The 21,392-nt window shown below is 51.8% G+C and overlaps 2 protein-coding genes across 2 annotated transcripts; both read right to left on the bottom strand.

Moving 5' to 3' along the window:
* Positions 1-7,784: 7,784 nt before the first annotated feature.
* LOC128731206 (odorant receptor 83a) lies at positions 7,785-9,445 on the bottom strand. The gene is made up of 4 exons (XM_053824315.1): positions 8,408-9,445; positions 8,142-8,246; positions 7,913-8,068; positions 7,785-7,835 (listed from the first exon to the last, which is right to left on the bottom strand). The coding sequence occupies exons 1-4, from the start codon at positions 9,443-9,445 to the stop codon at positions 7,785-7,787; spliced, it is 1,350 nt and encodes a 449-aa protein (XP_053680290.1).
* Positions 9,446-11,047: 1,602 nt separating this feature from the next.
* LOC128722132 (alpha-tocopherol transfer protein-like) lies at positions 11,048-18,181 on the bottom strand. The gene is made up of 3 exons (XM_053815968.1): positions 18,125-18,181; positions 11,765-12,069; positions 11,048-11,669 (listed from the first exon to the last, which is right to left on the bottom strand). The coding sequence occupies exons 1-3, from the start codon at positions 18,179-18,181 to the stop codon at positions 11,048-11,050; spliced, it is 984 nt and encodes a 327-aa protein (XP_053671943.1).
* Positions 18,182-21,392: the final 3,211 nt, after the last annotated feature.

The following is a 21,392-nucleotide window of genomic DNA, read 5'->3' as shown; positions in this document are numbered from 1 at the left end:
TGCATGTCCGGAAGCCAGCTCCAAAGAGCCACGAGCTGTTATGGTACTTTCCACGAAAATAAGCCTCCTCCTCCCTCGGTACATCATCCCGTGAATGAGATTGTGGGGGAGTGAGGTGGTTAATTTTGGAATTCCCGCGCGTCGCGAATAAAACAACATTCCGCCTGTTTAAACGGTGGCGCGCCTTTCCACGCAGCATCCGATGAATTTCCATCCCATTCCCCAATGCCGTTCCGGGTTGAATTGAAGATAGAGAGTGAGAGAGAGAGAGAGAAAAAGCGAGAAAGACAGAGCAAGAGTGAGAGAGCAAAGGAAGATGGTTCGTTTCGCCAGTGGCGTCTTTGCCATTTCGGGCTCCTTCACATCCGGATGTTTTTCCCTAGCCTCTCGACATTTAATCCACCTCCTTCCCCCGCCCCCCCCCCCCGGGCCCTCCATCCCCTTCTCTCGCGGGAAAACCTTGCACGGCATCTCGGGCACGGAACCGAAAAAAAGGGGTTTTTACTTTCGATTGTCTTTCGGCGGAGACGAGCGCTTGAAGATCACCCGGTTGATAAGCGAACGCGCACAACAATCGCCGCCGGGAAGGCCTCTTCGTCGGAAATCAGTCGGTGCTCGTTGGAAACCCGCAACCCCTTCCCAGCATATCATTCCGCCTCTTCCCTCGCACGCGCCAACCACTGCCACTGCTCATTACATGGCCGCCCCTCTAAAAATGTTCCTAAATATAAAATTTCCTCTTCCACGCGCGGTTTGAGGGCTTATTCCCACCCCGGCCACTGGCCCGGCCACGCATTTTCCGCTTTTCCGTTGGCTCGTTTTGTGGGAGGAAAAAAACAACGAAATACAACAAAATAAAATGCTTCCCTGCTATATGGACCCGAAAAAGTAGAGACCCCTCCAAGGGAGGCAAGAAAAAGGCGTGCTGCGGATGAATTCGAATGCGGGAAAATCCGCCTCGGTGCGGGTGGTGGGGCGCTTGTTTGCATTTTCCGAGTCATGTTCGTAGTATTTTTTGTTGTTGTTTTCGTTACTCTGCTCCACCGCTGCCTAAGTGGGCCCAACGGAACCACCGGTTACACGCACGCGGATAACGCAGCAAACGCCAAACGTGGCTCGAATAGCGAGAAATAGTTTTATATGCTAAACCTCCGTCCCGCCGGGTTGGGTGGCATTTTTTGTCCTCACCCCCATCATGAAGGGGGCTTCCATCGGTGCGGAATGCGGGACACAAGCGAGACGAGCCACGAAAGCCCAACGAAGCAAAGCTTCACGCTAATTGGTTCACGCCTGTGCACGGTTCGCAGCTTTAGCGGAATTGGCCGCGAAACACAAGCCACGGAAGCGAGAACTCGCGAAAGGGAAAGTGCGGAAAATTCACCTACTTCTGTGTGCCGGTGCTCCTTCCGAATGTGGGTGGGTGGCGCTGTCCACACGCGTAACGATCGAACGGGTGCGATTGTCGCGCCACACAAGTATTGTCCTCAAAGCACAATGCCGCCTGATCTGCTTTTACGCGCGCGCTTTTCACGTAACGAGCGCGTGGTTTCGAATGCGAGCTTTCTTCAACGCACTAGATCACTTACTAATGGCAATTTCTCCTGCGATCCAATCGCTGATCGTCGCGCACACACACCGCTCCACTGGCTAACGACTGACTGTTCGGGTGCTGGCGCTACAAACGGTCCGAATCACTTGGCGTCACTCGATCGTCTGATGAGAGTGGAAAATTCTGCGCGTCTTCAAACCCCAACTCACTTACGCCACACAAGCGCATACATATGCGCGCGCGCACACACTCCCGCGAGCCCGTGCGGATTCTTCCGCAGCTCGAAGATCCCACAGAACACGGGTGAAGAAACGTCGACGGTACCACAAAATAGGCAGGCGGTTGAAGAAAACGATCGAACGGACGGATGATGAGTGCGATCAGAGCCACGCGATCTGGCGAACTTGCTTCGGTGAGCTTTTGCCAGCGAATGAGTGGTGGCTTATTAGTGCGTTGAGGTTTTCTTGCCGTTTCTTAACCCCCACGACGGATGACTCTCTCTCTCTCTCTTTCGTTGTCTCTCTTTTCGCTTTCTCTCTCTCTCTCTTTCTCGCTCTTTTTCACACGTTTTCTTCGCGCCTTTTCCACCGCGAACTTTTCAAGCGTCTCGAGAGCCGATCGGAGTTTCGAACCGTGATCGTGTGTTTTGCAAGCATACTCTGTCTCTCTGGCTGCTTTTGTGCTATCTTGCAGACCTGGAGAATTAAGCTGGGCTCGTTTGGCTTCAACGGTGCGAGCCCTTTAGGCGATCGATCTTGGCATGCCGCACGCGGGAGTTGGCCCACGGGCCGGTTCTGGATGACTGGCGCACGGTTTTGGTGGGGCTTTAGAGTTTTGCGTATCATGCCGTCTGATCGCGCTACTTCGCGTGTGGCATTGCCTGCGCGGTACACAATCACCGAACGAGCCGGTTGGGATTGTGATTAATAGGCGTCCGCGAAAATGACGCCATTTGGCACGGCTTATCACCTGCATCGGCGAATGGGATTTGGCTACGCTTTTTTGGGGACATTACCGTCGAGCGAATCGAGATTCGTTCTAAAGCCCTCTAGAGAGCTGAAAATAGGTCGAACAGCTGCAAGAATGCCCGGATGGAAGTTAAACTAACGTCCACATGTTTGGCGTTTTCCACTAAATCATCATTCAAATCGTTTCCCATCAAATCATGCTTAGCTTGTCGATGTTTCTCGCTTTCGGCTCCATTGGATGGATGAATGGGCTCATGTAATTAAACGGATAGAGATTATTCGCACCAATTACCGACTGACGTTAGACCTTTCGGCTGCGCTCTAGCGCTCGTTTCTCCTGTAAACTGATAACGACACTGCTTACCAGCGCATTAATTAAATCCGACAACTTTATGGATTCATTACGGTGCCGTCCCATTGCATCATTGGCCACCCGGTGAGCGCACAGTATTTCGCGCAATAAAGCCATTACAGAAATCCACGGTAACGCAGTGACCAATTTTCCGAACAGCGATCCTCCTCGATCGGGACAAGCATGAGCTGGTGCCGTCTCATTTGCGTGGTTATGGCGCTGGCAGTTTGGCAGGAATCTTCCACCAGCGACCTGTCGAACGCCGTCGGGACAAATGTCAAGAGACGATTAATTAAAACTGCTCCCAAACCTCCCCACCGGCAGAGAACCGCCTCTCGATCGACTTCATACCAGCCGCTGCAATGTTCGTTGGAGTGCCTCAATCGAATTCAAACCATGACGCTACGTTCGCGGGGTTTTCCCAAAACAGAAACGAAAACACAAACCCCCTGTTATTGCTTCCCACAGGGGCAGCCGTTGGCTGAAACGGGGCTCAACCGACGCAATGAGGATCTGTTATGTTTGCTTCTTCTGCTTGTGCTCTCCGTCCCGTTTAATCTCATTACCAAATTCCGACACCAGCATCACCGCCCCCGATGGTAACACCCCGTGGGGGCCACCGGGAAATCCGCTGTCTCAAGACTCGCAGGCACGCATCGGATCGGTTTCGACGGCACCGCGGCTGGGACCGATCCGGTGGCTGGAAGCAGCACTTTGCAACACACGCCTGGGAGAATATTTCGCACATGATAATTATGCAGAAGCGGCTTCGGTGTTGGAATGGGTGCTGTTTGCGCTGCTGTTTAATCAACATCAAACGGCGGGCGCACGCACACTCCCCACCACCCAGGGAGCAAGAGGGCTCTCTATTGCAGCACGGGCCATTCCGTGGAGTCACGGATTCGTGCCACGCATGCAACTTCTTCGCGTGGCGCAAATTTCGTTATCATCTTACCCCGTCAATCTTCTGCTCGGGCTCTGCCAACGTGACATCACGTGTGTTAGAACAGCGATGCGGGTTACTGGGATCGGGTTAGCCTCCCGGAGGAAACGTGAAGCGATTCGGATCGAGGTGGTTTCCGTTGGGATTTCCGATGAAGCTGATCGACCACTGCATAATGATGGTATTCCCGATCGTAAGGTTGGTTTTGATTAAATCGATCGTGACTTGATGCTGGGAGCGTGGAAGAGCAGATGTTACGAATGCAGAAGCGGAAGCTTCTTGTTTGCATGCCTGTAGCTCAATTCTATCGCATTATCGTTGTAAACTCACGGGGAAATTTATGTATTCGAGTAGGTATTAAAGCAGATCATCTCGTTGAAATTTAAAGCAAATTATGTTATGACTTCATTCAAACAATAAAAATTCCTCGAAAAGATTTATTTTTCATTTCAACTGTACGATCAAACCTTCCCTTGCGACGAATTCCCATAGTGATCGTTCAACCATTATCGTTTTCGAGCATCACACCATACGCATAACATATTGCCTGTATTTAGGCGCCCAACAAATCATAAGCTTTCGCGGAGACGCAGTGAATTTAATTAAATCCCCAGTCGGGAAGATTAAATTTACATCCACGAGCATATTAAGCGTAAATTGAACGCGTCACATGCTCCTGTGACACATACAAATGGTGTGCTTTAAATCACCGCACTTCCTCGGAAGCCCAGCCGCGCGCAGAATGTATCCTTCGCAGCGCTTTCCCGGCAGCTGGGCGTTCGGTAGATTGCAGTTTCCATGCGGCTTCTTCGCTCGCTCGACATCGTCGTCGTGGGACCGAATACTTCACGAAAGAAGATGGAAATTAATTAATCTGCTTTAATAATTCATCGTTATTGTGAGAATACCTACTTCCACCGCGGTCGGAGCGTGGTTGTGTCGCTTGAAACTTGGGCCATCGACCCAACCGGAACTGGTTATGGTTCTCGGGCCGGATCCGTCGCATCCGTGCGCGCTGGTTATAATTAAAGTTTTTAGCCCATTTGGCTCCGCGTGGACCGACTTTTGGCCAGCATGAAATCACCCACGAAGCGCACGATCCTCGAGCCAGAACGGACAACCTGGTGATGGCGTCCGGGTGTCGATGTTTTATTTGTCGCACACTGGCCGTCAAACTGCGCCGCCGCCCGGGTGGACAAAAATAGTATCTACTGGCAGGCGAATGGCGGCTTGCGAAAGATAATTCGACCGAGCCAGCTGTCTCATAATTTCGTTGTTTCAGGCTTCCGAAGCATGAAATCCGCCGGGGCGATCGTCCGGAAAGCTCGTGTCGCTGTATCCTTGGAGACGGCACCGAAACCGACCGAGCAGATGACGCTGATGGTGGCGTTTGGTTGGTGGTGCTCTAAAGCGCCAGTCACGTCGCGAGGTTGAATGTATACAATTTTGCTGCCAGGAGGTATGTTGTGGGGCATGCTCCTCTGTCGCTCCAAACCCCCCAGTGGCCGTTCGTTCCTTCGACACGACTTCCGATCTGCTCGCCAGCGGAAGGTCCTTTCCGTTGGCCGGTCCCTTGCGCTTCGGTGTATAAATTAACGCACCAAATTATCGTCCCGGAAAATGATGGTCGGATAAAATATGGAAGGCTTGTGCTGGGAAGGGAAAAGAAGAGGCGAAAGTTTTGGAGCCAAGTTTGCCAAAGTGTTAGCAATATTAGTCCCGGCCCTACGGGAAGGTTGTGGGATTGGGCGTCCTGTGGGTGAGGCCATCTTTCGAAAGGACAAGGCCGGAAAATTGCCACAAGACAGCCGGTGGTGGAGTGGGAACGGACGAGCAGCGTCGAACGCTGATAGAATCTCAAAAAAGAAGGTGTTTTAGCTGTGTCGAGATAACGAGGAGCTCAGGCAAATATTTTCCAAACAATTTGGCATGCTAAATACCACTGTCGCTCGGCAAGGCTGTGCCAAAGATGGCGTAGGTTGATAAAAACCTTATCATATCAGGTTCTTTTTGACATACAACAAACTCATACTTTTGCCTTTTCTAATCAAGAAAACGAGCAATATAAGAAGCGAGAACCACGGCTGCAAGCTATTAATGAGCTTCTAAGAAACGACCTCGAAATCTACAAGGTCGATTGTTCCTTTGTATGCGCTTTTAGCTTAACGAAACCGAAAAAAACCATTCTCTTGTGCTCTCACAAACCTCCATTGCATCGCAAGGCTACTACGGCGGAAGAAAATGACTCTTTTTGTTCGCACATCCGAGGATGGCGACCCCGTTAAGGATCACGTCAAAAATTCAAATCTTTCCCCCCGTGAAAAGCGCCACCGGCTGTTGCGTGAACAATGCGCGATGCCTTGCAGATTTCCCGGAGCCAATCCGTGCACCGGAATTTTGGAGCCGTCTGGCTGTGGTTTTGCGTGTTGTCTCCAATTCTCCCTTCAAAGACTGACAAAAGGTCGTTAAAATGGTACGGGAACGAGGGCTTTTTCCTCTCGAAACGTCGTGACGCCAGTACCTAACCGGGCGGATTGGCATTGTTCCACTTTTCAACGGCGGAACAGCTTCGTTCCCGTTCAATCATAAAACACTCGCTAATACACGCGCACCGTAACGGGCGAAGGATGAATGTGCATTCTGCGAAATGAAGTCGAGGATCGCAGAACGAAAAAAAAAACAACAATACACCCTTTTCGTCCTTTCTCGATCGTAGGCGTCCCGTTTTGCCAACAAGGACACCGTTCACAGGAAGGAAGGAACTCACCAAACGCCGACTTGCAAGTAAATTCAATTTATCTTGCAGAATGTTCGTCCCTTTACGCGCAGGGCGCTTGTCGGGTTGGAAAACGGTGTGCCATGTGCACGCACGCGTCGGGAAAACTGTTTCCCTTTTACACCGTGGACCGCTTTTCAACCGAAAGCACAGAAAATAAACTCACCAAACCGGAATCGGACCGACGTGGGTAGAAGCCGATGGAAAAGCGAACACCATCCGGCATCGTTCTTCCTTCGCTTCGCTTCGTGACGGAGCTACGGTACATTTCTTTCGCAACATCAAAGAAACTGTCGGGTGAAAACTATGTTTTCAAAGCATTTAATTAAAACCACCCCTCGCACTGGGCATCCGTTTTTCTACGTAGTGTAGTTTTCCCACCCGGGTGCGGGTGCGCGATCGGAACAAGTTTATTCTCCAAATCACGTTTTCCGAGCGCGTTGAATGAGTTATACGCTTTAATGTCCCGTCGTCTTCGTCGAAATTCTCGATTTCTTTTGCTTGTTTTATCACAACTGGTGCGCTTTAAGCGTGCGATAAGAGAACCCCACCACGCTGGGTGATGATGCGTGCCCGGAATCGATGAAGCCATCGAGCGAATGCCAAAGGTCCTCTTGTGAGCCGGAGTGAGCTTTTCGGGGGAGAGAAATTCGTTCCTCGCCCTTTAGAACGACGAACGTGAAAGAAGAATCTGCTGGGGTCATGCCCCTGCAGATGTTCCTTTTCCGGGGTGATTTAGCTGAAAAGGACTCGTCGTGCGTCCGTGTATGTGGGTGTGTGTGTGACAGGGATATTGTAATAAAAGAGCTCGCGAATGGAAGCAGCGGGAAAGGACCGTCGTTTCACATGTGGGAGGTTTAACGGTGAAGGACAAACGCCCGGCATTTGACGGGTCTTTTCATTACAATCAAAACACCACCGCCAACGTGTGTGTGGACGGTTTGGGTGGATAATTTTTGCCCTCATCCGGTGCTAAAATCTCACCACCGCGATCGCGCCTCCCATTGTGGGCAGAGATTGAAATTAATGACGCATTACGGATTGAAGCGCGGCTGTGTTCCGGTTCCTGCACGTGCTTGGGTGGGATAATGATTTATGCGCCGTTCATCCAGATCCGATCCAGTTTTTGTTTGCCACGTCACGGTGAGTGTGCTATTTTTGGGTGGATTGAGTTTTACGCAGCGAAGCGCTTTTCTTTAGCGAAACTTCTTAATGATGGTGTAGTACGAAAAGGCAGCCTTCAGCACCTGTTTGGAGCCGGAAACGGAGATGAATTACGTCGCTGGGTGAGTGAAATTTCGCCTCACACAACAAACCCTCATACCGTGTAGTACGTCTCTAGATTCAGCTCGTACATTTTCATGCCGGTTAGCCGCACGGGACGCTGAGCGTTCATCAGAATGATCAGCATGCGCCTGCGATAAGAAGCGCCACACAGTTGCCAGGGCGATTTCCACATGGCGTCGGCTACCTTCAGCCCCTGGAATGGTCACCGGAGCGGTAAATGCATAAATCGATCCACCGTCAAAAAGCGAAACTACCGAGCAACCGACCTGGTTCGTGAGAAGCTGCCCTAGAAAACAGTACAGGTAGAGCTCCGTCATCGTCAGCATGAAGTACTCGAGCACGTTAATTAACTTCATTGTCGACAAACTTTCCTGCCGGGACGAGCGAAATAGAGAGAGAGAGAGAGAGATAGGGAACCACAAAAGCGGACGTGTACAATTTCATCCGTTTCCCGAGGCCCGGTCGAGATGCACCTCGGTCGGGATATTGATGGAATTTTGATTGAATTTCGAGTCTCATGAGCTGAACTTACCACGGTTGCCATGAAAGCGAGAAAGCACAGCAGCAACAGAATTTGGAAGAGTTTCAGCAACACGTACGGGTAGTAGCAGTGTTCGAGCTGTTGGCAGAACTGCAGCAGCAGAAGATGATGACTGATGCAGTCCTCGAGCGCACACGTCAGTTCTGGTGCCAGCTCCATCAGGTAGGTCTGGGACTTTGGCAATCGATCCAGCCGCGCTACGGTTTCGGTGGGTTGCGCATGGTCCAACACCTCCAGGAACACCTCACGAAGGACGTAATCACGTGCGTCTACTTCACCACCAGCTGCTTGAACCCGTCGGAGGTCCCTCTGGTAGCCACCATGTAAAAGCATGGCCGATTGTCGCACATTCGTGAGACTGCAGCACAACATATCGAACTGATGGCACGCCATGAACACGAACACCATGAATAACGCGCCACACAGTCCAAAAACGAGGCTAACTTGCAGCTGCCCGAGCACCTGAAACAGGTACGCGAACTCATACGCAGGTGACCGCTGCACGTCAACTGGATACCAACAAGGAAAGGGTAGCGAGCGTTCCTGCGACAGGATCGGATAGATGGCCCAGTGCATCGTGCCGAGGACACAGAACACGAGCCACCAAAACAGGCACCGGTTGGCGAAACGAAAGCACGAACTTATCGCAACATAATGCGTGGCAGCGGCTGATCTCCGACGGAACCGACGTATCGTGAATTCGTACAGCCGGCGTACGTCACGTTCGTACAACCGCAGATACACGTTCAGCAGGGTCATGATCGAGTAGATGCTGGTTGTGATGAGGAACAGGAACAGCTCGTCGTAGCTGAAGTCAATGGTGAGGATCGACACGATATGAAACGCGGCAATGTGTACGCACACGAAGCCCCAAAACGCTGGGTAAAGCACGTCGAGTAGTCGCGCGATCACGTGCCGTCCTGGCCAGGATTGGGGTAGATACCTGGTGTAGTCCGTTGGCCATACGGCGATCAACCGCAGGACACGCTCGAGCATCCGAAAGTTAAGCGCGAGCGCCTGATCGTCCATTGCTTTTGGTTGTCCCATGTCACGACGCCGTGTTTTCTACCCGTAACTGGGCGCCTCCATCGGTTGCAGGTCCTTTTATCGGTTGACGAGTTGACTTCTTGATCTGGGGTTGCATCAAAATGAGTTTGTTTTAAATTATTTAACCCTCCAACCGTTAGATGACGGGCACGCGCGTAAGTGTTGGCGTGGGAATTAATTGCCAAATTATGCATGCATAATTTAACGGCCGTATCCTGGCCCGGTGGTTTGGGGTCACCATAACCCCCAACCATGACCGAGCTCGTTAAATGCTCAAAATAATGGCCCACCTTTTGTGGGTGAGAAGACGTTGCGTTTGAAGCTGGTGGAGGTCGATGAAGGTGTTTTCAATCGTTTCATAAATTTAAGGCACCCTTTTTTGTTGACGGCGGAGAGTTGTGAGCTTAGCAGCGGGTCGCTTCCCGGAACCATTACGATTCCCGTCGGTTGATGGTTGTTCGGAGATGCGGCTTTAAAATCGGATGTAATTGTACCCGGAACCGAAGAGCTTTCTGGAGGGGGTTTTTGCTTTACCTATCTTCATTCCAGTCGAGTTGGTTTTCCGAGCCGGTTGCTGCTGTCATCCTTGAGCTGATTTACACGGAAAATGAACCAATTCAGCAGTGGGTTTGTGATATGATGACGAGGCCATTATTGGGCAACAACAATGGCAACGATGAGAGAGAGAGAGAAAGAGAGAGAGAAAACAACAACCACAGCTTTGGTTTCCTTTTAAACAAGAAAGTCTTTAATAGCAATACGCAATACAACAAACTGTAACAAAATTGACTTTTTTTTCGTTTTCTTCTTTTGCTTATAATAATGAGTAATCAGGAAAAATCTCAATTCTCGCTCGGAAGCGCGAGGCGCCGTGCACAAAACAAAACGAAGAGAGAAAGAGAGATGGTGAACCCCCGGTGGGGTGTTTGGGGCGACCGGATGGGCGGAAAACAAAAGAATTCCCCTGTTCCGTTGCCGTGCCTTGCTCGTGTTTCACCACACGCGGGAAAGCGGACTTTGTAAGCCCTGAAATCTGTAGACAATTCTTCGAATCGAATGCAAACGTGAGTCCTGCCGCGCCGTTCCGGGACCCGAAACCGAGCCGGTACCGTGCGGGCGAGCAGAATGTCGGGGTGGGACATTTTTGAGATTTTTTCGTTACTAACGCTACACGCAAAAAAAAATATTATGAGAGAGTATTCGTGATTATGGGGCGTAGATGAAGGGTTTTTGAAAATGGTTGGGTGGATAAAGAATGTGGAATGTGTTTTATCGGTTTCTCTATATCATCGAGCGGTGCTTGTTTCCGACTCCATCCGGGGGTGGGCCGCATTCTCCAGGGAGAAACCCTCGAAAAAAGGGCATCCCATCTGGAAGTCCCCCTTCGGGGATGCGTCTTTCACCCTTATGGTCGGAAACAAGCACACAAGCGCGATGAGACGGTTCAGAAGCGGTTCATGACGTAGCATCGGTGGATGACGATCGCACGCGACCGACACGAATGGATGGGGATGGGGGATGGGGATGACGATGACGATGATGATGATGCCGATGACGGACTGGGATAACCGGAACCGGACGCGCCTAGTCGATGGTCAGCTGCCGGAAGGTTCCATCCATACCGAACAGCTCATCGGCCGTCTTGGGTGCACCAGGTCTGAGCGATTCGTTCGCCTTGGAAGCCTCCTGCTCCTTGAACCAACCGGCGTACTCGCTCATCTTGGCGCGCCACGCGTCATTCAGATCCTTGCAGGATCCAGCATCACCACCGTACTCGCTCGGCAACATCGCCTTCGGCACGAACTTGTACAAATCCTCGATGTTGCTGTGGATGTGGATACGCTCGCGGATCTTCTCCTTCAGGAAGGGCTTCACGAAGTTGACGATCGTGTCGACGATCGGCGACACGTTGATGACGTGCACTTCCTTCAGCTTCACCGGGTACGCTTCCTGCACGCAGATCAGGAACTTCTTGACCAGAGCCGGCGTGAACTTCGCGAAGTGAGTCGGCGTAGCGACGCTAGCGTCCAGCACGTACACATCGCCAGCAACACCGACCGATTCCTCCGCCAATCGGATGTCACCGATCATGAGCGTCGCCTTCATCGACTCGACAACGTTCGGGGTGGCGATGTCCTTGTCGGTACCACGCAGCATCACGACACGGCAACCGTTCGGGGTCAGACCCGGTAGTGGTGGCATGTGGCTGTTGGAGAAAGCAAGAACACATCAGCACAACTGTGTGTGGTTGTGTGTGTGGGTCACAGGACACCCGCAGGATAACACGCGATCGCTACTTACATGACGTTCAGGACCTCAGCCATCTCGGCGCGCGAAACGTCACGCTCGGTGAAGAACTCCGGCACGGCATTGCGCATGGTGTAGTACATGTCCAGCTTCTGCTTGACGCGCTCCAGGCTGAACTTGCAGCCACGCAGGAAGGTGCGCAGACGGGCATCGTCCATGTCCTTGGGCAGATGCGGCTGCTTGCTCAACCACTCGCGGATGATACCAATGTCGCGCTCAATATCGGCCGGGTTTGCCGGCTCGCGCAGCTCCTCCTTGATCTTAGCGCTCAGCTCACCGGACGGCTGGATCAGAGACATCTGGTGGGTGTTTGTGTGTGTGTGAAAGAGAGAGAGAGAGAAGGCAACACTGCACTATTAGTAAACTGCAATTGCGATACTCGTCGGCTTATATCTGACCACCGGAACCCCGGGATCCGTTCGTTAGCGTTCGCGTTAATGGATTAGAGATTCGCAGGTGCAGCATTCAGGCGTAAGTCCGGTGTAGCGTGAAGAGAGAGAAAAAAAATGCCTCCAAACGGTTTCATATAGATTAGCCAACGCGTGGCACGTTTCCGGTTGTGGCCGCGTTCTCGTCTTGACTTTCCCCGTGGGGAAAACCAATTAGCCCCGGCATCACGCGACTCCTTCCCAGTGACCAGCAGACCGATGCGCTACTTGGTAGGAACCGAGCCCATTAATTACGAGCCCCTAAACACACATACATACACACACCAGGGGGCCAGGAAAATCGAATTCGAATGGTCCAATTACGCGAGCGCGCCGCCACATTCTTCGGTAGCGCAACGGCTGAAGGAAATCCATCGTCATGGCTGTGTGGCTGTGTGTACGACTCCGTGGCTCCGTGGTTCGCGCTCATTCAAACGAAACCTGCAACAACCGATGCCGTCGCCACAAAGGCAGGGGGATTGAAGCATAATCAACACGCGGCGCATCCGCAGCAACCGCAACCGGCCACCGAGCGCGACTCCGTGACCGCTGGGGGTAGTGAGCTCTTATGCAATCAGCATTAAACAGACGAAACCTACAGACCAGAAGCGGCTGGTTGGTTTCTCCAGCACACACCTTAAGCCAAGTAATCGCCAGCCTCAACGAAACACGAGGCTCGGTGAGCTTAACCACGCTCCGCGCACAGCCACGAGAGGCGAAGGGATGAAAATTTGAAATGAAAACGCGCAAAAGCCAGCGAGAGGGCAGAAAACAAGAAACATTCCATGGGGCATGTGAAATGCAAGATGAAGCAAGGCGTAATAACAGCGTAAGCGTGTGCCGCAATAAGCAACCCGTGCGCACATACAAACACACACACAGTCACAGACAACATACACACTTACGAGCCCACCGCGCGAGCCTAAACATCGCAGCATGCCGTGAATCGTGGATCGCGCAATAACGCACCAAAGAGGGGGCAATTATTCGTATGCTGCGAGAAAGCTGTACCGGAGTGTGAAGCAGCTTTCGTGGCTAATCGAAGTTGGCATGCTGTCAGCGAGCCGCCAGCTGTCAAATCGAACGCATCTCGGCCAACCAAGCCCAGCCGAGCCCTCTTCAAACCCGTGAAGGTTAAGTTTGTTGTCTTTGGGCGTAATTTGCTTGGCCGTGTGTTGGATGAAGACATTACTTAACCTCGTGCTCATTGGGGGGCTCAGCCCTTTTTCTTGTGATGCTGCCTTTAATTTCATCCAAGCAAAAAGCACCCCTAAGTGCGTTCGTTTTTCCGCTCGCGTAGAGATTTTCCTTTGACATTCACCTGGGTTAACTTTGGACGGCGTGGCGCTGACATTGGCTACGCCAGTGGACGAAGGACGAAAAAAGCTCGATAAGCCACCGAGAGGGTGCGTTTGAGCGGCAAACCGCCACCATACGGTTCTCGTGGGGCCCGATGGGTAGCGATATTTTCGACTGCGGTTCGCTAAATTAGATTATTAAATCAATGTCAACACGAATATCCCGGGGCCGAGTTGCGCTGTGGCTTGCGCGGGCGCTTTGGCAAATGGAGTTTCCTTTCGGTCGCCGCCAGCTTCGACCGAGAGACCCGTGTCAAAGTGAGGCATGAGCTAATCTTCGCCAACCGAGCGAGATGGAAATGGAAGGAAGCTAAAAGTACGTAGTGGCGAGCCGTCTAATCTTATCAGGAAAACCTTCGGACGGGTTTTTTTTCGGCCGTCGCCATTTTGGCCTTTTCTTTTCTTTTGTGACGCTAACCATCCATTTTTTTCTTCTGTCCCCTTCTTTTGGATCGCCTGTTTTCGGGCTTTTGGCTCGCTGGGTCGTTCGCGAGACGCTGCCCAAAGCGCGCGAGTCAAAGAAGGGTGGAAAAAGATAGAAAACAAACTAAATTATCATTAATGTGCTGTTATTTCTCATCATTCAGAGCAAATTGCGCCAGTCTGGACGGAGTGACGAAAAGTTTCGCCCGTAAATAAAGCCGTCACCCGCTCGGTGGAAGAAGAGGCTGAAAATGAACCGAACTACTGGTCCGGTGATGTGATGACGCAAAGCACCGGAGCTGTTTTGGGAAATTATTACAAGGAAAGATTTATTCACCTGGCCCATCTGGCAGGCGGCCCACCGACGGAGCTGGCCCGCCGTTGGCCAATCTGTGTGCTGTTTTATGGCCGTTTCGTAATGCGCCACGTAATGCTGATTGCTGGGTGATTGTTAAACGAGCGGCCAGCAAAAATGTGTTCATGAAATAAAAAACAACAACCACAAAAAACCGAGCAACACTAGCCCGATAAAAAAACCCCTTTCGCGAGAGGCTGCGAAAATGATCTACTTTGCTGTGAGTGATGCTGAAATGGTGCGCATTAGAAAGCTCGCACCCAGCCATTTACCGGGAAATGTGAATCAAACCCGACCAGACATCCGCACAGTTGGCGTTGGATTCGTGGAAATCGAAATGCAGGAAGCGCTTGAACGCGTTCGCCTTTGGTTGATCCACACGCAGTATCATCGCGCGGTGGCTCCACTTTTTATCCGATTTAATTATCAACTATGGAAAAGTATTAAACGAAGTGCTGCTGATGCTGTTTTTTTTTGTTGGTTCTACTTTTCGCTTCTTCGCCCGCCTGAGGCCGGCAAGCGAACGCAATTTACTCCTTAATTAACACCCTCGGGAAATGGTCCTCTTAATTTTCCTCGCCTGAAGTGGCTATCAGCACACTTCAACACCCATTTTAGATCCATTAGAAGTAAGCGAGCGTGCTGTGTAGGTGGGGCGTGCTGGAGCTTTCTGAGCGCTGCTCACACCGATGCGAGTGCGAAATTTAGACCACATAACCTTGAAAAGTTTTCCACCCGACGAGCGATAGCGGAAGTGCCGCCCCCTGGAGGCTGCACGTGGCCAGCGTTGGCAAAAGGAATGATTTGTGGGACGCTTTTCGCTCATTCTCTTATGGTCGCGATTAAGCGCTATGGGACGGCGTGGGAGATTTCTGGTGTCATCAAAGCAGCCATCGCGGTTTGCCGGTTGCTAGGCAATGAAGGGCATTTTCGTGCGTTTATAACGTTCAGGCGCAAGAGCAGGGACAAACAAACCATCGATATGGCCCTCGGTCACGGGTTCATGAATATTTGAAATTTTCATTTTAAAACCGAGCAAAAATCAAACCCAATCCCGTGTTTGCGCCTATGTTTGCACATCGGGCAATCCCACCCCTCCCGATAAAGAAACCATCCTGCATTAATCTTCTCGAAAGGGCACCCGACTCGTTGGGAAAAAAAAGCTCACCATCAAGGCATGACAACTGTGCCCTAATCCCGCCGTACCGACGCTGACCGTGTGTTGCAACAGAATTGGAGCAGCTTTTTCTTCGCAGTCGGGGTGAGTTTTGCGCTCTCGCGCACAACCCATGCGGATGTGCCAAGCCAAACGGGAAAAAGCACTTACCGTAATAGAATGCCCGATGGTGGGCTCAAAAGGGCTGCGGACACGTCGAAGCGGCCGACCAAAGCGGGCGTACCAAAACCAGAATTACACGAATGCGGTGCGGCGGGTTTCGTAATGTTGCTACTTGCACTTTTGCCGGCGTACCGAGACGACCGAGGGCCCTTTCGGCCGATGCAGATGACGATAATGATGACGCCGAGCGGTCGGGGAAGGGCCCCACCGGGTCTCGGACTCGTCTCTGTGCTGGCGAAAGTTATGCAACAGACGGTGAGGGCTTTTTCTAACACATCGCCCGCTCGCCCGCCATTCCACCTGTGGCTCATGGTCATCTCGCAGGTCTGCCCAAGCGAGTGAGAGCGAGAGAGAGAGAAAGCAAAGCGCCAGTAAGCGAAAGTCAATTTCGAGGCAGCCCGCTTGTGGGACACGGCTGGAACGCCGGGATTTTCACCACCGAACCGGTCGGTCACTCGCTTCTTTCTAATGGAGCTCTTGAACGTACGCGCACTTCATGACCCTATTTGCTTGCGAATGTGGTGACTCGGTACGGGCCTGGATGTGAAGTGGTTTGGTGCTTCACCCTCTAAACCGAAACCTGTGGCCGGGCCTCGTTAAATGAGGGTATCAAAGTGAGCTGTAATGGCATATTTTTTTTCTGCTATTGCCCTTTTCGGCGATGACGTGTCACATTGTGCTTCGGGGCTCGGAATGCGTCTGTGCGATTAGACGCCGGAATTATTACATCCTTAAGCTGGCTTTCAAGTTTATGTGGTGCCAAAAACACCAGTGTCGGTGGTTGTGCCCTGACGAAGACCATTTTCTGTACCAACCATCACCAAAAGCATGACCTTTACCAACGCTACCCACGTTGTGGGGGTGGAAAATTTTCGCTGGAAAACTATTCTCACCGTTTCCGCAGCGTTGAACGCACCGCTGTAAACAAGTTTCCCTACAGGAACTGGGGCTGCCCGGTTTGAATTTATGATAGTTTTCTGATAGTTTTCGCTCGCCAACGCCCACATGGCAGCCGATCGATACGCCCGACAACGGCAGAAGTTATTTTCGAGTGGAAAGTTGCACTTTTTTTTGTTGCTCTCTCTTTATTTCCTTCCACCCAATCGAGGAGTAATCTTGCACCGTGTGTGTGCGAGGAAAATGGAGGTTGCCTTTTAGCGAAATTTATGACGATGCACACGAAGGTATGCTGGAGCTGGAGGGCTTCTGGTCTCACGATCCGGTTTTGGGAAAAGTTTGCACCGTTTCCGAGAACCGCTCGATTATGTTTGAAACCCTGCCAACCGACCCCACGCGGGACTCGTCTGGCAGCAAATGCAAATAATCCACCGCTGCACGTTTAGCTCGTGTGCAAGGAAACACACACACACACACACACTCTCGGGCACGCCCGCGCTTAAGCGATCAATTATTCGAACACCCACCCTTGGGGCGTCGTGAAAATGCAATGGCGCTCCATTTTCGGTTGAAGTAATGGCGAAATGGCGCACATCATGCGGTGATGTGCTCGCAAACGGCACATTAGCGCCAGCCGGCTGGGCATGAAATAAATCCCACCGGTAAAGCACCAGCACGCTCGCTATATTCATCATGCATCCCAGGCTCGATCGAGCGGTACGATTTCGTGCCCCAATGGCACGCTTGCGGAGCTAAAACAATTCCAGCTCCCAATTACATGGCCACCTACTCCCCGTGTAAAATGAAAGCTCGCTTGGATGGGGTATTGTGTGTGTGTGTGGGCATTTTTTTCTTTTGCCTCCCATCCATCCATTATTAAATATTGTACCGAATATCGGACCCGGCGCCCTCGTTCCGGCACTTCCGGTTGAATTAATTTGCTCCGGAAAGAGGTCAGCCGATCGGGAAGGAAAAACGGTACACCCCCCCAACAAACGTTTCGTGATCGGAGGGTGGCCAATTTTCCCTCACCCACCCGAACGGGGGGTTCGCTTGGGTTTCCATTAGCGAAATTTCATCCCCGATTCACCCCCCGGGAGAAAGCTACCCCCGGGGAGGATGCACCCGCGAGAGCCACGAAAATCGTAAATTCGCACGAGCTTTTTGATGCGCCAATTTTCACCGTCACGAAGGCGTGAGTGGTTTGATCCCGATACCGTGTGTTTGAAAAAAAAAGAAGCCCCAGTTCCCACCCTCGCTCGTTGGTTATGGGGGGGTGGTAAAAGTTACTAGCGATTAGTCGACGCAGCTCGCGCGTTGAAGCGTTTGTGGGAAAGGGTGTTTTGGGTTAGCTCGCCACAGGATGCAGGTTAGGGACAACATAATCGCTACCGATCAGTACCGATCCTCATGCATTATTATCCCCTCGATCCCTCCCCCAACCCCCCGTCGCCATAGGGGAGAAGGGAGTTTTGTTAGCCAGAAAGCCCCCTCTCCCACGGGGATGGCGAGTGTTAGCGAGACGGCCGAGATGGCCGCCGTCGACGGACGTACCTTCCACTTCAGGTCTGTGGTGGAGAAATTCGTCTCCTTATGCACGGTCGGTGGCATCTTCGCCCCGCCCTTACATCACAACCGTATGGGTTTTCGAGCGTTTCGTTCGGATTACGGATTTCGCAGACGCCGCGAACGTGTTTTGTGCGATCGTGAAAGAAGAGAAGAATGAACAGAGTTAGCTGCACGGTGTGCGAAAAATGGAAGTAGAGCGAGAACGGCAATGGACGGCGTGGACGCATACGGACAGAGGTTGGAAGGATGGTAAGGAAAAGTCGTGAACGAGAAGAAGAAAGTCGGAGAAAGCCGGTGGGCTTTTGGAAAATCGGGTGCAACGTTCAGCTGATGCGCGGCTTAATCGATCCGCTAACGGGAGCTAGCCGGTTTCGGCTGTGCTCCAGAAAATGAAATAAAGATGAGTTTCGAGCCACACTGTGACCGGAAGGGTGTGGGAAAACCAAACCTCGTCTCAGCCGCTACACGCTTCCGGTGTAGCTGAATGGTCTCATGCAGCAACGAACGACGAAAAAAGGTACAAAAAAAGCACGCTCGATGAGGGAAATGGACGCAGGCGAAAGCTCACTGCCAAACGACAACGCCACCTATATCGCACAGTGTGCCCCGTGGAAATCGCAGTGGAGCAGCTGATCTCGGTGATCGTGTCGTCGTCGATCAAATCACTGCCGCTGCCGAACACTTTGGCCGAAGAGAAGGCCAACCTGCTAACGTTGTAAGAAGTAGACTCCCTTTAGGCCAGCTCGTGGCCCACCGGCTGTCGCAACCACTAACCGGTTCTGGGAGCCTCGCAGTTCACAAACAACTGTTCCACTGATTTCCCGGGGACTCACTGGCGGCGCTCGTTGCCGTTCGGTTGTGCAATGCAACTGTACTGTTCACTTGCGGAAGCCCGCTTTGCGATCACTTAGTAGGGGGACTCCTGTGTTTGCGGTTTCGTGTGACATGACGGCCACTGCGGGATGCATACCTTGGTTGGGTTTTTCGGTTGCTTGCAACGAAGACGAATGAAATCACGAACACCTGGCTTCACACTCTTTGGTCTGTGCTGCTGCTACTGCTGCTGCTGCTGCTGTTGCAATTCCCGGTTGGAATGCTCGATTCAAAATGACTGCTGTTTGCTACGGCTGCTGAACGATCGTCCCAATACGGGCTGGTGGCGGTTTCGCTGCGATCTGCACTGCTGAACCACTGGAACCGAACTGAACGATGGTGTTCGGTGTGCCGGGAGGTAATATTTAAAGAACCGCACACACCACCACAGAGCGCTCCAACACAAACGCAACGCCACTGTGCACGCGTCGTAGTGGGGAGGGATCTTCACCACACCGATGCACGATCGCGATCGTGCTCGGTGGAGAAAAAGGGGTGATCGAGTCGGGTGGGTGCGGTCGGTTGCGCCTTCCGCGCGTTCGAATTTTCTCCACACCTGCCATCACACGCGGCCACGTGGGGTGGGAAATGCGCGAAAAATGCATGAAGACGCAACCAAGCAGCGCGAGCGCTCCTCAAGTCGCCGTCGGTGAATCATCGCGCTACATTATCCACACGCACACGCACTCGCACACATACGGCACCTGGGGGCCAGCCTTGGGGGAGGAAGTTTTCCACGTTTGTCCGAACCTTCAGCTGGTGTGACCCAACCGGGTGTGGCGCTCGCGGGCGCCCTTGTTTCTCGCATGGGCCCTTGTATGTTGGCGCAGGATCGCACGGACACCACGCCGAACATGGGCTTCGTGGGCACGCGATTCATACTATTGCGTGCAGAAATAGTTTTGTCGCGCTTCGGACGACCCCGAAGGTGGTCTGATGGTGGGCCATCGAAGAGGGTGGATGCGAGCCGAAGGGAAAAAAGGATGTTTCCAAACCACGCGTACGCCCCGTGGCGCTGGGTTGCGTTGAAACGTTGGTTGCGGAATTCAAAAAATCAGACATTTGCTCGCTTAAGCCCTTGGCATGTTCGGTTCGGTTTGCAACGTGAGGGCTTTGTTCGAGTCCTGGCGTGGTGAGCAGCGAGGTAGGACTGTGGAAAGTCGGTTTGGCCTTTGGCCCATCGATAAGCCGTGGCCGCGTGGAGTTTTCCAGATGCGTTACGTTTCGATCGCTCGATCGCTGCAACCCTTCGGTGGGTTTGATCGGTGCTTTAGAGCGGATTTCAAGGGCGCGATGGGGAAAACTTTTGGCAAATTCTCAAAGCTTCTGGGAGCGTTGTTTGTTGAATTGTTGCATTTCCTTGTTTTAAGGCGCAATATTTTTTCTAAAAACAACCTTGAAAAGCGCAGATGTCGAGAGATTTCGGCTACTAAAGATACTAACAGAACAGCGCATTCAACATGTCCCTTGAGCTTTTTTTTCGTTTTCAACAAGCGGAAATTGAGCTTCAAATTCGCACAAGCTTTAAATAAAAACCTACCCGTCCGATAAATACCGCTTTGAGAACAAGTTTGCTTCAACTCAACGTTCCAGAGTGTGATAAACCTTGTTAAAAACTCATTCTCGCGAGCAATTAGAGATAGTTTCGAGCCAAAATAGGGCACCATTTTTCGAGTGGAAATAAGTTCTTTCTTCGGCACCTTTTGTGTGCGCTTCTAGTTGTGTCGCAATCGCCTCCAGGGCATCGGGCTCGACTTGCGGGAGATCATTAAAAAAGCAGCACCGTATCTGCCCGTACTCGCTCACCAGTTTCCGGTCGTGGAAAATAAAACTTTTCTCTACGCGTCACCGCGGCTGCATCGAGTGGAGTGGAAAACCGAACGAGAAAAAAAAAGCACAAGAAAAAATCCGCACAACCACCCCCCGAGGGTGGAGCTGCAGTCTGGAGCTGGGCGTTTGATAGAAATTTAATTGTTTTCGTTGGGTTGTCGCTGCTTTCGCTCGGCAGCGTGGACGAACCACGGCGCGAAGGCACACACCGGTGCAGAATCATAAACGTCAATGATTAATTAAGGCAGCTGATAAGGTGCCTGCTCGTGACCCGTGAAGCGCGGTTGTGCATGTTGGGAGTATTTTTTTCGAATTTATTTTCGCTTTTCCGTTCGCGCCGTACCGACAAGGCATAAAATCAGACGAAATAAAGCCAGACGGACGGTAGCTTTTCATTGAAAGCCCTTTCAGTGTGATGTGGCGCATGTTTTTGCCTGGTAATCGCATTTTACGCCCCTTTGATCGGGCCCTCACATGACGGTGGACTATCAATGCCATTCCGAAAACTCTCGAGGTGAGTTTTCCATGTGATTTTTTTTTCTTTCGCAAA

The sequence above is a fragment of the Anopheles nili genome, chromosome 2 (assembly GCF_943737925.1).
Source record: "Anopheles nili chromosome 2, idAnoNiliSN_F5_01, whole genome shotgun sequence".
NCBI classification, from domain to species: domain Eukaryota; kingdom Metazoa; phylum Arthropoda; class Insecta; order Diptera; family Culicidae; genus Anopheles; species Anopheles nili.
This window is presented reverse-complemented; position numbering and strand designations above follow the sequence as displayed.